At 38.7% G+C, this 15474-nt stretch overlaps 2 protein-coding genes across 2 annotated transcripts in view; one reads left to right on the forward strand and one right to left on the reverse strand.

Moving 5' to 3' along the window:
• The window catches only part of LOC135469755 (WASH complex subunit 5-like), a 31647-nt gene extending 28767 nt beyond the window's left edge, over positions 1–2880 (forward strand). Inside the window, 2 exon segments of the mRNA XM_064748339.1 lie at positions 149–236; positions 553–2880. Coding sequence (XP_064604409.1) covers positions 149–236; positions 553–615 — 151 coding nt within the window. The 3' untranslated portion in view covers positions 616–2880.
• A 148-nt stretch (positions 2881–3028) lies between these two features.
• On the reverse strand, positions 3029–13866 carry LOC135469756 (mitochondrial enolase superfamily member 1-like). Its single transcript, XM_064748340.1, has 16 exons — positions 13744–13866; positions 12913–13012; positions 12680–12795; positions 11781–11867; positions 10989–11015; positions 10587–10627; positions 10184–10215; positions 9209–9247; positions 8663–8745; positions 8250–8284; positions 6972–7059; positions 6425–6559; positions 5734–5905; positions 5249–5348; positions 4555–4636; positions 3029–3397 (listed from the first exon to the last, which is right to left on the reverse strand). The coding sequence occupies exons 1-16, from the start codon at positions 13825–13827 to the stop codon at positions 3272–3274; spliced, it is 1347 nt and encodes a 448-aa protein (XP_064604410.1). The 5' UTR covers positions 13828–13866; the 3' UTR covers positions 3029–3271.
• Positions 13867–15474: the final 1608 nt, after the last annotated feature.

Below are 15474 nucleotides of genomic sequence, written 5' to 3' on the forward strand. Positions count from 1 at the left end.
AGTTTTTCATTTCGTTTTTTTAGTTCTCATTTTATGGAGGCTTACCTTAATCTGAATTCTCTGAGTGATTCTTAAGTAACTCATTGTAGCTTCTTTGACTTGTATGGTATGCATTGAACCTGATTGTATATGTCTGTTATGTTTAAAGGAACAAAAACCAAGAATTGTCCCAAGAAGTTGTCAGTGTCCTTCTCTTCCTGGAAGATTTCATACATTACAGTGGATTTTCCAGAAAAGTAAGTGCAATTTTTGTAGCCTGAATAGTTAACTTGTTTTACACTTAAGATTATTCTAGATTATTATGTTGATGTTGGATGTAATTTCTATTCAAAAATTGTCACTCAGAGTGTTCTCATTTGAGAGTTTGGTCTTAGCCAGTTGTCCTTTATACAATAATGTTACATCACAGATATAAATTCACGCTGATAGAGCATTTCACAATAATAATTTCCAAAACTTTTAAAAATATAAAACAAAATGTTTTAAATTTGTTTGACATGTTTTCTGTATGCCTGTATGATTCTTAATGCATTGCTCTGTTTTCCCATTTAGGCAATAGAAGCCCACATCCCTTCATACATCTTTGATCAGTTCAGAAGTCAAGCCTCCTCCTAGCTGATCACTCTCCTTGTAGACAGCATCAAGAATGGCAATACTCCCATCAGAGCATACAGAGAAGCAGCACTGAAGGCCTGTAAACTTGTGGCTTGTCAAACCTGTCTTCTAGAGAGAATGAAGAATGGCAATATAGGTTAAGCTGGTTTGCTAAACCATCTTTACAAACGTTATCAGCATGGCTTTGTAGCTGAAATTTTTAAGCTGATCTAAATTTGTAGCATGTCAAACCTTTCTTCTAGGCAGTATGAAGAATGACAAAGTAGCTGGAGATAAGCTGATGTAAACTTGTGGCTGGTCAAACCTTTTGTTCTAGCAATGTAACTGAAGTATTTAAGCTGATGGAAACTTGTGGCTGGTCAAACGTTCTTTCTAGACAACATATATAACCACAATTGCTGCAATACTGCCACAGTGGCATATAGTCATAATCATCTTTCATTCTTTCTGTACCTCAGTTTGAAGGGAAAATACGCCATTATAGCATTATACTAACCTGTAATATTGAAGTTTTTGAGCAAATATAAACTTGTGATTGTCTAATATTATTGTTGTCTTGAAAAATCACGTATTACAAATTTGTTATCGTGCGGGGTTATCATTATCCAAAAATGAGGAAGGTACAAGTCTCCTGTTGTCAGCTTCAAAAACGGATGAAATTATTCGTGGAAAGATTTAGAAATGTTACAGATGGTTGTTGTTAAAGACAGTATTGTTGATTATATAAAGTTATTATCCAGCAGACCCATTGATAAGTTTCAGGTAATGCACAAGTATTACCTGATGATGGCATACTAAAATGCTGAAATGTTGGGTCAAAATGAAGCTGTCGTTACACTATTCGTGTAAAATTATTATATATGCTTAAATTGTTAATACCTTGCATCAAATTCCAAATAGTAGAACTGTCATGTCTTCTTTTGATGAGCTAGAACAATGGTGCTTATTTGATGTGTGTGTTAGGTAATGATTATTTTTACGCGTGGATACGATGGACAAAAGTACATGTATATTTGTATATGTGAAACACGTAATAAAAACTGTGTGTAAAATTGACAAATGTAAGTACAACGGAAGCTATATTCATAAATGTTTGTTTTGGAACTGCAGATATCTCTGGTCGACTGGGTCAGGTGAATCAGTCTGGTATATTAAATGGATGGTCACATGTAACGAGTATGTTTTATGGGTGCGTTGTGCTACTGTCGAAATACCCTGCAGAGCAGTGGATTTAGTCTAAGTTACGTTTCTCACTCTACACAACGACAATACACAGAGAATATGCATTGAAAATCAAAACCATACAGATTCCTTGACTTGTTGGACTTCCTGGACAACGAAGTTGATTTGTCAAACGTCAACAACCAGTTCAGAAAGACGTTATTGTCGGACAAAAGTGGACGGGCACTTACAACCAGGCAGGTTTGTTCCCGCTTGCAATACCAAGCCAAGTCTTTGTTTAGCACAGTAAGTAGTAGAAGACCTAGGGCTCGGTTTCCTCTCGCCATGATGCTAGCCAAGTCGTATTCTGTAAGACGGATCGGAAGCTAGAGAGCACGTGATCTTGTTAGTAACAAACGGCGTGGGTGAAGAAAACGGTCTTTCTATTGTTGTTGCATAGGAAAATGCCTATTTTTGAATCGCTGTAAACGATATTTATCCGTTGAATTTGTATAATTTTCGGCCGCCGTCGTATAAGTGAAATATTCATGAGTACGGCGTAAAACACTAATCAAATAAATAAATGAATTATATAACTTCCATCTTTCCAGATAGTCTGAGTATCTCTGCAGAGTCTTTATGATGGTATTTTGTACAGCTAGGCCTCACTGATCGCTAGCGAAGTGGCAAAAGTGACGTTTTCCCCAATTCTTTAACATTGGGCGACCGTTTTGTTTTCGACACGACAGGGTGGTCACATGACCTCCAACTTCCGACCGTCTTACAGAATAAGTCAAATATTCTTCAGTAAAACACCAATCAAATAAGTGAACAGAGGACAGGAACATAGCCTATGAATCCACTGTACTGCATGGTACTGTGGCAACCACACAAGCAAGAGTTCTGTATTATTCTTTCAAGCATGTTGAGATTTGTCACCAATACTGTTCAGAATTGTCATTACCTTAAATTGAATGCTGTTTTGGATATTATACGTTGTAAAACGTGAATGTTATTGTAACAACAACATCAAAGTTTTACGCATTTTATTTTATTTGTTACGCAAAAATCCACATTGTAAAATTAAAATATTTATCTTTTAAACCTTGGTGCCTTGTTTTACTTTTTTTATCTGAAGGTTTTTCTGAAACAGTATGTCATAGCGTTTGATAACATGCCAGCAACAGCATTTTTTGGGATTGGATATGGTTGGAAGTTTCCTTACACCGGTACTTCATGTTGCTACAATACGCCTATGACAAAATTGCCAAACATTTGCACCAGCCATGTATTACTGAGTACATTCAATACGGGTATGTCTTACTCTATGCTGCTTTTTTGATCGCCATCACGGCAAATTAGAATATTTACGTGACCTTGTAAACTGGGTAAGTTTCAATTACTGTCAGTTTGGTAGATGAGATCCTCATCCAATCAGCTTATAGTTTCTTCAACGCGTGATTCACGAGAAGCATCACGTGATCACTTGCAGCGTTCACCACCTCTCTGTGGTAACTGGAGGGAACGTTCCGTCTGCGAAATACTTCTCCCACGTCTTTCCTTCTGGATACTCGAAGTTTTCTACGGCGGTCTTCGTTAGTATGGGACTGTAACCCGGGGTCTACAAGTATAAAACCGCGTAAGAAAATTAAAACTAAAAGCTAATTATGTTATCTGAAGAATTGCTTTGTGGAATCATGTGCTGGCTGATAGGTCACGAATAAAATTGTGGGTTGTGTCCAGTTTGGTGTCTTGGACATAGTGTCTCAGTGAAATAGCAACGTGCTGTACAAGGGCACACTATCGTTATATGGAGAGATCGTCCTTTAAATGGTGAACACCTCACTGGTATCAATCAAATCATTCCACGGGTTTATCTTTTTCCGGACGATGTCGAGTGTGGCCGACTCGAATTGAAAATGGCGGTTAGCGAAGTTTGGCTTGCCACCGATGTAACAGATACGTTTGTTTTAATTGTGACATTATGTTCTTTATTATTCACGAATAACTAGGTGAAGTAAGAATTACTGAAGGATTACAGGAAACATGTTTTTGTTGCGTATAGCTTCGACATGTTGAGGACAGTATACGCGGGAGTTCCAGGTTAGTAAATGGAAGAGTACAGATCCGTATTTTTGAATGCAAAGCTGGGATGAATGAAACAGACCTCAGATCTAGTATGTATGTATGCTTGGGATTTAACGTCGTACTTTTTCAGTCATATGACGACGAGGAGTCATTAGGTGTCATTCATGGACTACGAATTTGAACTTTGATATGGAATTCATGCCTGGAATATTCACTGTCTGCCCGGCATCATTGAAAGCTGATGACCGCTTCTCTCTCTCTTATGTTACCGGCTTTATTTCCTATTTGTATAATTTCTTACATACCTTTGTTTTTGGGAGCTAGTGTTAAACGTTGTTTTGGAAACGGATCTTGCGATTATCGACTTGGAACGCCCTTTACGGACTACGAATGGTATGCGAATGTCGGACATGACGCTTACATGTGTACATGTGTCTTCTTGTGGCAAGGCGAGTGCATGCTGCCACTGAAGTATTATGCCGAAGACACCAAACATGACGAAGTACCCCAAGTCACATTATACTGACACCGTACCAACCAGTCCTGTTCACTTGCTCTAACCTCTCTGTCTTGAGCGCCAAGCTTTTAAAGTCTTTGGTATGACCCGACCCCGGGTTTGATCTAGGGGTCTCCCGACTTCTACGTGGATGTCATTAGGCCACTGAAGCAGCGTTCTGCTGTGTGACTTACCACAGGCGCCACACAGTTTCCGTTCCTCACAACATTGGGGTTCTCAAAATGTGGACTCAAGTGATCAGCGTACTCCATTATCCTGATAAGAGAAACGAAAGACAACTGTCAGGAAATCAGAAATATAACCAAATACCTTATAACACTGTACATTCCCCAGGTTCTTTCATTCTGGCTCCATTATTATCCTCACCTATATGTGTCTATCACTGATATATTCTCCCCCGGCTCTTTCCGGTTTCCTCCATTATTATCCCCTCCTATATGCGTCTATTAGTGATATATTTTCCTCCAGCTCTTTCCGGTTTCCTCCATTATTATCCTCGCCTATATGCGTCTATCAGTGATATATTCTCCCCCGGCTCTTTCCGGTTTCTTCCATTATTATACTCACCTATATGCGTCTATCACTGATATATTCTCCCATGGCTCTTTCCGGTTTCTTCCATTATTATACTCACCCATATGCATCTATCAGTGATATATTCTCCCCCAGCTCTTTCCGGTTTCCTCCATTATTATCCTCACCTATATGCGTCTATCAATGATATATTCTCCCCCAGCTCTTTCCGGTTTCCTCCATCATTATCCTCATTTCCGTCGCCTTTGTGAAATGTTCTTGAGTGCGATGTTAAATACCAATCGGATACAGACATTTTCAAACAAAAACTACGTCTTAACTGAGCACCTTTACCTGTTCTCCAGGTCACCCGACACACAGACGTAATCAAAGATACATGTGTGACGGGCATATTCTGACAGCCCTACTCCCCCACCGTGTGGACATACCGGAACTGGGAAAAAAGCGGAGAAGCACTAGTTTAATCGTTAAATCGTTTGAAATTTGAGAGTACATAAAGCAAAAAACAATGGGTGCCTTAAGTAATAAAGAAATGATAAAGAACTATGTCCAAAAATAGTAAAAATTACTCTTTAGATTTTTTCACCTACTGCAAAATGGCACAATTTCCAATATTTTCTAAGGAGTTTTTTTCCCAGAAATTCTTATTAAGCAAGTGATGTGACGTCACATCACTTTACTGTGGTCGGAAATGGTCACTGTATTTTATCCGCTATTTTTGTATGGCGACGGACAAATTAGAAAAAAAATGTATATATGAAAATAGTTTTTGGGACAGATTCACATGGCGCATTGAAGTCGTCTCATTGTTTACGTACCTTTCATCTTGGCCGCCATAAGGATAACAGGAATGAGCTCGTTGATACTGCCCAGTCTGCAGCAGTCAATTTGACAAATCTGCAGAGCCCCGAACTCGAGGAACTGTTTGAACATGATGCGGTTCTGGCATTGTTCACCAGTAGCCACGTTTATTCCCAGAGGGTTGAGCTCCTGTTGTTAAGGTAATAATATTTATTTATTTATTTCTGATTATTGTTTAACGCCAGACTTCAGAAATTGGTTGGAGCAAATCGGAATGCCTGGCATAAACCACCGACCTTCGGCAAATTACTGACTTGTGGAATCTCACACCTTATTGGAACTGCCCCAAAAGTAAACAAGTGCCTCATAAAAGAAACGCATACGTAGATTTTCACAACATAAATCTGTTTTAGGTCAAAGTAATAACACGTAATTACTTAAAATAATTCGACGTCAGTTTCGGCTGGATATACAATACAGTACATGTATTGTTACAGTGATAAAGGCTGCAGTCATAGAGTAAGAAACATATAAGCTCATTCATCGAAGACACAAGCTAGATCGTAACTGTACTTTCATCGCTATACCATGTATATGCTCACCTATACGTTACTATTTTGTGAAAGTATATTCCGTGTCTGGTATATCTAAAGCCAATCGCATGATACAGGTACCACAAAATGAAATTAGCTTGCCTGATACGCGCACCTTAGCTATTTTCTTGTGTCCCAGTATATCATCTGGATTGGTCGGCTCTTCTATCCAAAAAGGCTTGAATGACGTCAGTTGTTTCATCCAATCCACGGCGTCCTGGACATCCCACTTCTGGTTAGCGTCCATCATCTGTTTTATGAGGTTTGTCAGTGAGGATGTAGTACAACAAACTTTACGTTTGTAATTTTGACAGTTGATGTGTAATGATGTCACATTACGCTTGCCTTATTCTGTCCATACTCCATGTGTGGCCGCGTTGTTCAAAGGGTGGACTCATTAAAGAAAGGAACTGTAATGTTTAAGTTTTAGGCCGTATCGATACCCTCTACTGGTTATGTAACATGAGCTAGTCCGTCTCCATGGTAACAAGCGGGGGAGTCCGCCATCATGTAAACAAGCCTGAATACAGCCGTCAAGTGTGTCACCAAACAAACTGTACAGTTTTTATTTGTCTATTCACATATAATTAAGACATTATAGGAACACTATAATATTATATGCAATGCATTTCTTTCGAGTACATTTAAAAAGCATTGCCTACCAACAGCTTGTCGTATCCAATGATATCTCTGATAATCTTGCACCGCCTCTGGTCGTCTTCAATGTTTCCGCCAACTTTCATCTTAAACCTGTGCAATATCCAGCATCGTCAGTAATGCCGGCGCAGTTCTCTCTTTAAAATGACTGTATATACAATTCAAAAATTAATCTGTTAATTTTAACAGAAATTCTGTTTTCTGCACGATGCAAGAATGTATATATGACAGAAAATTATGCTACAGTAACAGAATACATTCAACCATCAATGCAGGCAACAGACTTTCTGTTAAAATGAACAGATTTAATTTTTGAGGGTACATATAGCGCTGGAAATCCAAATCGATGTTATACCGTTGTAAATATTTTTTCTCAAACTGAATATAAAGATCAATTCGTTAACAATCAGTCAACACCTTCTTAAGGGCGCTGTCATATAACAACCGTAAATGTCCGAAGAATCAATCAATATCCTCCTTAAAAGAACATACCTTTCTGGTAGTACATGCGAAAGGTCTGGCACAACCTGCGGATGATCGTAAATTTTCACCGGGTTCTGTCTGGTTTCCTCCCACCGCAATGCTGGCCGCCGTCGTATAAGTGAAATATTCTTGAGTACGGTGTAAAACCAATTAAATAATTGAATAAATCAAGGAACATACACACATATAGACAAGACTGGTTAAATGTGAATCATGTAAGTTTTACAAACATTACAAACAATTCGCCATCGCAAAGGCATGCAAGCATGAACAAAAGACTTCATAAGCTTTGGCCCAAATTATTTTTGGCGGGAAAAGTTCCCTATTATTATATGAGCAGACACACTGAGCGTTGATCTCATGATATATCAAAAGTTCAAATTAAATTTATTTAACTATATACTATATCCATACAAGTCAGATTCAAGATATGTGCATCTGATGGGCGCGTTAATTTGGAACATATTTATTTACCGATTTATTTGATTGGTGTTTTACGCCGTACTTGAAAAAAATTCACGTGTACGACTGCGGCCTGCAATATTTTGGGGAGGAAACCGGGCAGAACCCGGGGGAAACCCACGACCATCCACAGGTTGCTGGAAGATCTTCCCACGTACGCATGTTTATTTAAGTTATACGGTAATGTCACTAAAGTAGTCACTGAGCTCTCTCAGACAGCTGGACAAGATGCATGATAGAAAATTGCCACAGATTTGTCCCATGTTGCACGCTCTGAATCTATATATTTTTTTGTATTCTATATATATATATAACAATACAGAAGCTATATGACTTACCGTGTAAATCCTTGGGCCAGTCCTGATTTGAACGCCTGCCAGAAGAAACAAGACCTTTTGCACATGGGAATATATTGTAATTTTCTAAATTTAATTGTGGATGTTTTATAGTTTTGATGTCACAAATGATCTGTATTGGGGGGGGGGAGAGGGGCGTTAATTTTTGTTACTATTTAAGCCTTTATATGAACAGTCAGAATAAAAACCTAACTGAGGCAATTGACAAGAGACCGGATCTCACCGGTTAAGTGAGGCCATTTCACTAAATATCACACTGTCCCCGATTCTCTTGAATTATTTCTATACTGTTGTCTTTTACATTTAGATCCCATATTTCACCTGAAGACTTAAACAAACAGAAGCATGCTTAAAATGATTTTCAGTTTTCACGGAATGTATGTAATATATGATACCTTCTTGAGCTGATCGTCATCATACCCCAGCCAGCCACAGGACATTGTGTACGCCGGGTAACCGTTGGCAACTATTTCTGCCTCTGAAAATTAAGAGGATCATTGGGACATACTGGACATCCAGAAATTAAGTTGTCTGAAACTTTCTTAAATGTGAGTCAAGCAGTCTGATTTCTTTTGACTTTACTTCCATTATGCATGCCATAGTAGTCTATGTGTCATCAGTTTGGACCAGGATCCTCTCAAAAATCAGCTTTGTAAATACTATTTTTTCTTAACACTCATCGGAAATGCCCAGATTAGGGTACAAAATGAACACGTGATTTCCGATAAATTCACAAAAATATCGGTTTACGACGTTTCCCGAAAGTCTATACCCAGGACTTTGCCCTCAAAAGACTATATCAATCAAATTTGCAAACACAGTATACGCCTCACCAGCAGTAAGCTCATATCATTACCTTGTGTCATATATCAGAGAAGATGACAAGGACAATACGGCTCAACTCCAGTACAATTATATAGCCTAGGCGTATATATGCCTACCTCTTTCTTTCTTCCCATCTTGCATTTTCCTTAGCATTTCTGCAAAATGAAGGCCACGAACTGTTTCATCACATCATCCTGTGATCTACTTATACAACGCAAATGTTTATGCACTTGATATGGAATTTGCAGTTATTTGAATCCGTCATTTTCATAAATTTTACGATAAAAATGTACGTCGATCTTTTCCATAAACTGGAACGTATTACGGTAATACTTTCTTAGAATCATTCATTTTTACACAGTAATACTGCATAGAATCATTCTTTTTACATGCTAATACTGCATAGAATCATTCATTTTACACGGTAATACTGTGTAATACTGCATAGAATCGTTCAATTATACACAATATACACTGCAAACATTTAGAGTCATTTAGACATTCATTCATTTAGACATGGCAATACTTTTTAGAATCATTAATTTAGACCTGGCAGTACTGATTAGAATTGTTTATTTAGACATGGTCAAACCGTTTAGACTCATTTACTTATACATAGTATACACTGTAAGGCTTTAGAATCATTCACATTGACCTGATAATACTGCATAGAATCATTCGTTTAGACATGTTGATAGTGTTTACAATTATTTATTTATGTTTATACGTGGTAATAATAGTTAGAATCATTCATTTATACATTGTGATATTGTTTAGACTCGTTCATTTATACATGGTTACAAAATTGCAGTTCACATTTGCATATTGCTGAATCCAAGGACTGCACACAAGGCCCCTGTGAAATGTGACGCATTCCAGCCAGTCTACTTAAAATGTAACCAAAGATTAATTTCACAAAAATCTCTAAATCAAATTTCTGGAAGAACTTTTTTGTAACTCCCTCTTTCTCACACAAGGGGACGTGATTTACGAGAAAAAGTACCAAAAAATTGATTTATGATGTTCAGTGAGTCAGTCCAGTATACTGTAATGTTCTTGTTAGACAGGTGTTTCCAAAGTGTTAACATTACCTAACGCCTCTTCCTTAGTCAGCAGATCCGTTCTAAATAGACAGAAGAAAATGATGCTATACTTGGCCGGGAGCAAATGATAATCATTAAAAGAAATGTATTAAATAGACGGTAAATTGACTAAGTATATTTACACTATAGCAGGTAAACAATGCTGGAAATTGCAACCTCCACGTACCCGAAGTATGGCGTATTTATGATTTGCTTAAATTTAAATTTAAATCAAAGCTAACCATCACGGCATCTACTTAGACAATTAACACGTGCAACGTTTAATTAATTAGTTATCTACAATGACGTATTACTCCAAGACCGTATAGGGCTGAACTATTTATTTGATTGGTATTTTATACGCCGGATACATAGGCTTAATTATGATTGTGTTAGCTTGTGAACAACTTACATGTACCGAAAGTCGACCACTGAAACAATTTCTTCGGGGGTCTACAAAACGATGCAGGGATTATCAGAAACGTTAATAACTGGTACCATATAAGAAGTCTGAAGTGAATCATTGATTGTCTGAATGACTGAATTATTGATTGATTGATTGATTGATTGATTGATTGATTGATTGATTAGTGGAACGCCATAATTTCAATCATATCTCAACGTTCATGAGGTCAATGATGGAGCAATTGTCCGTTTGATGATGTTTTTGGATATGATAGTCAATATATATCAGAGCTCGAAATTAAAGTATTCTGAATTCTAATTCACCTTCTTTTCTAACTTTGATAAAACTTGGGACAAGGATGAACGGTTCAGTGTTACGAGGCTATGAACGATGTACTTTTATACTCACCATGTCGACCAGGAGCTTCCAGAGTGGCTGCGAAAGGAAGCAGAAGATGCTGAATCACATCAGCCAGACCACTCTGTTAAAACTACAGTCTACTAGTGCTACGCAGTGTGCTACACAGTGTGCTACACAGTGTGCTAGACAGTGTTGTGGCAAAAATGCACATCCACATAATTTTGTGTACTAGTACACAAACTGTGTAATTCATGTGCCTAAAATGACTTGTGTACATATGTATATATGTGTGTACCGCTGATACACTTGTCATTGTGAATGTGCCAATTTATACAGTCTTTTTTAGAGAGCAAAGAAACAGATTATAATCAGTTATTATATTTTAATTTCATGTAGTATTTCAAAAGTATTAAATTATAGAGCGATTCGGTAGAATGTTTGTACTTTCCAATGTGCACACATAAAGCTATGAGAAAACAATGAATATATGTAAGGCTACACTATAGGGCTTCTTACAGGAGAGGTACAAATGAATTATTAGACTGAATTTGTACTTGATCCACTGAATACACTGTAACTTGCCTCAACATATAAACAAAGCAGTTCCTAAGATATGATCTCAGTCTACCGATTTTCGTGGTAAGGATTTCCAGAAAAATCTTCTCATCCTTGTTACCTTTTCTGTAAGTTTGCTGTATGTACAATGAACGCCACAACTTGGTCTCATTCAACATATGATGATGACTTATTTAAAGCCGAAATGCTGAGATCGTCAAAATGCATTTCATTGGAGTAACTTTGTTTAGATTCTGATGAACTAATACATGTATATTAATATACCTTTCCCGCCATTTTGGCCTTGATATCCCACAATGCATTGAAGACAGCGGACAGAGCCAGGTGGATCACGCCTTTTTCCGGTCCGATCTTTTCAAATTTGAAATGTATAAAAATTAAGTCTATACCAAAATCTGAAAAAATTATCTCTTACACTGACAACTTTCAGACTATTTCCACAATATGTATGTATGTATGTATGTATGTATGTGTGTGTGTGTGTGTGTGTGTGTGTGTGTGTGTGTGTGTGTGTATGTGTGTATGTATGTATGTATGTATGTATGTATGTATGTATGTATGTATGTGTGTATATACGAATGTATGCGTGCGTGCATTTATTTATTTGATTGATGTTTTACGCCTTACTCAAGAATATGTTTTTACATTTTTACGATTGCGGCCAGCATTATGGTGGGAGGAAACCGGGCAGAGCCCGGGGGAAACCCACGACCATCCGCTTGTTGCTGGAAGGCCTTCGTACGTACGGCCGGAGAGGAAGCCAGCAGCAGCAGGACTTGAATTCTCAGCGACTGCATCGGTGAGGTCATTACGCTGAGTGTATGTGTGTATGTATGTATGTATACAGGTATGTATTTATATCTGTATGTAAATATGTATGTGTGTTTGTATGTATATATGTATGTATTATACGAGCAAGTTTTATCTACTCCCGAAATATATGACAGAAGCAAATAAGCAATCAGTATTATTTTCTATACGATGAATACCAGAGGAGATTGACGAGATCATCCTGCTTTTAGGTAGGTAGGTTAAAACGACAGCAGATCGTTCAATTTATATGTGTTGGATTTATTTCGGGCTGCTAATTTAATTTTTAATTCAATTTAGATAAAATGAAGCCTATCTAAATGAAGAGAAATTGAGTGAAAGTGAAGACTTACCCATCTCATCTGGTCATCATTTGCGCACTTCCGGTAAAAACTTGCAAAGTCACCAAAGATATCTGCCAACTTTTGACCAACAACGAAGCGCCTAAAGACCTTAGCGGCGTACGAAACTGTAATAAAAAGTAATAAAAAATGTAATAACTACATTGTATATTATACCATGTTAAAGTGATGCGTATTTCAAAAATATATACTCATTTCAAGAAGTGTATGGTATGAGAACATACCTATTTCATTGCCCCTGCCAGACGTGAAGGTCAACCCGTAGCCCGTAAGCTCAGTGTCCGTTTTCAACTCCACATATGCGCATGAGTAATCGGGGCGGTGCTGTAAGACAAATGGAATATGGTAGATTGAAATAGAAATGCAAAATACGTTCACAGCTTTGCATGTGCATGGATTTTCAAACGTGTCTGTGATTTGCCAATATTAACACTATTTAGCTGAATCTGTTACATCTCTCTGTCGTTTAGTCTAAAATATTTCGTGCGGCATCATACGTAAACAAATAGAAACCGCCGTTTCTACTTTGTAGCACATCAAAAAGATCGGTGTCTACATAAGGTACAGAAAAGGTGCATGTTTGCCATATTTTCGGATTTGAAATGAAGCGATAGCAGGTTGAATTAAGGCTTCGTCTAATCATTTAGCCTACATGAACAGTTAGAATAAAACACTACTGAGGTAAAGTAGCAAGATGTTGTATTTAACCGGTTACCTGTGATCGTTTGCCATTTGTAACACCGTCGTCGCTACTTTGGTTTTACTCTCTATACTGCGGGTATTTTATTACAATCTAGAAATAGGTCATATTAATGCTATTAACGATAAGTTACATCTTCCATGGTGTGTATATGTAAACGTCATCTTGTTCTAGCCAACATAGTAGACCTAAAGCTATAGACAATGGTTATGTACGGTATCCGAGTAAAACATGTCCAGAACAACGTATAACGCCAATCATATATATGCCTGTAAATAAGGCTTGGTGTTTGTTGCATTAAGACTACAACATATTTCTGGACCACATATAAGCATACTTCAATGGAAATTCTTACCGATGCATCCGAACCACTGCCGTCCAAGGAAGTTGGAAATCGGATGTCTTTAACGTTGAGCTGAGTGATGACCGTGGGGGCCATGTTTCTCCTGTATAGAACTATGTCAGAGCAAGCGTCCACTGACTATAACTGCACAGTCTGTCTATGTTTTTGAAGTAGGCCTATACCTTACATTGGTTATCTTAGTTTCAAGGTCACCATCGTATGAAAAGGAGTTTCTGGCCAACATATACGCAGATACACGCTGACATATAAACGGCGGTTGCCCTATATTTCACGTAATCTATGTTTTAGATGCTTTTGATACTTATTTTGTTTAAGCGTGGTCACGTAAGAGAGGCGTGATGGACGGCACTAGATATTCTAAATGCACCGTATCGCGTCACATGTATATATTGCCCTACATGCTGGTGCTGATTAACTGCTACTGCAATATTTGGACACATTTCGGCTTGTTTCCATAATAAAACCGGCGATCTGAATGTATCATCCTCATCACTGGTGAATGAACGCACTTGATTGTGTGGTATTTGGATTGCTATATGAGATACACACCGACAATCGTCATATATAGGACATTAGAAGCAATATCTACAATTAATCTGAAACATCGGGGAAGCGAAAGTTTTTCCATTGGAAATTAGGGTGCGCGACTAGGATGCTGACAGAGGATATTTCGTTACCTCCTTGCTTCGCTTTCTCTCCCAGTATCACAGAGTTAGTGGAAAGGTCTGCCAGCAACCTGCGGATGGATTGGTTGGGTGGCCTAATGGTTAGAGCGTCCGCCTCGAAGTAGGGACATGTCTGGTGTCTTCGGCATGATACTTCAGGCACGATAGTGTAATGTAATTTTTTCTCGGTTGAGAAACGAATTAGAGAGAAATTATGTTCTCTTGATGTACGGAGTGATCGGTAGGGAGCGCCTTTCTCGCGCTTGCAAGGCCTTTATAAAGCTGCCTGATAAGGTGCTAATGGCCATTCAGCACGACATATTTTGACTTACAATTTATTTGCCACCTAACTTTGGTAGTGATAGAGGATGCGACCACTCGCTTTTCTCTTGTTTTAATAACACGCCTTTCGGGAAGGGGTGCAGTGTTGGCCTTGGGCAGGGAACTTGTACATGTACATCTTCAGTGTCGTGGAACCCACAGGGCGCGGGCACAGTGTTGGCCTCCGACAGGGAACCTGTACACCTGCAGTGTCATGGAACCCACAAGGTGCGGGCGCGGTGTTGGCCTCCGACAGGAAACCTGTACATATACATCTTCAGCGTCACAGAACCCACAGGGTGCGGGCACAGTGTTGACCTCCGACAGGGAACTTGTACATGTACATCTTCAGTGTCGTGGAACCCACAGGGCGCGGGCACAGTGTTGGCCTCCGACAGGGAACCTGTACATATACATCTTCAGTGTCGTGGAACCCACAAGGTGGGGGTGCAGTATTGGCCTCGGGCAGGGGTACAGTCTTGGCCTGGGACGGGAACTTGTACATCTACAGTGTCATGGAACCCACAAGATGCGGGCGCAGTGTTGGCCTGGGGCAGGGAACCTGTACATATACATCTTCAGCGTCACAGAACCCACAGGGTGCGGGCACAGTGTTGACCTCCCCCAGTCTTTGTCGCCTTGTATTCTCCATGTCTCGATCCACGGGTTTTTGACATGCGAGAATGAGAGACTAGAGAAAACAAGAAAACGTTATGATCTCGCACGGTTTTAGCTA

Source organism: Liolophura sinensis, chromosome 7 (assembly GCF_032854445.1).
Source record: "Liolophura sinensis isolate JHLJ2023 chromosome 7, CUHK_Ljap_v2, whole genome shotgun sequence".
NCBI classification, from domain to species: domain Eukaryota; kingdom Metazoa; phylum Mollusca; class Polyplacophora; order Chitonida; family Chitonidae; genus Liolophura; species Liolophura sinensis.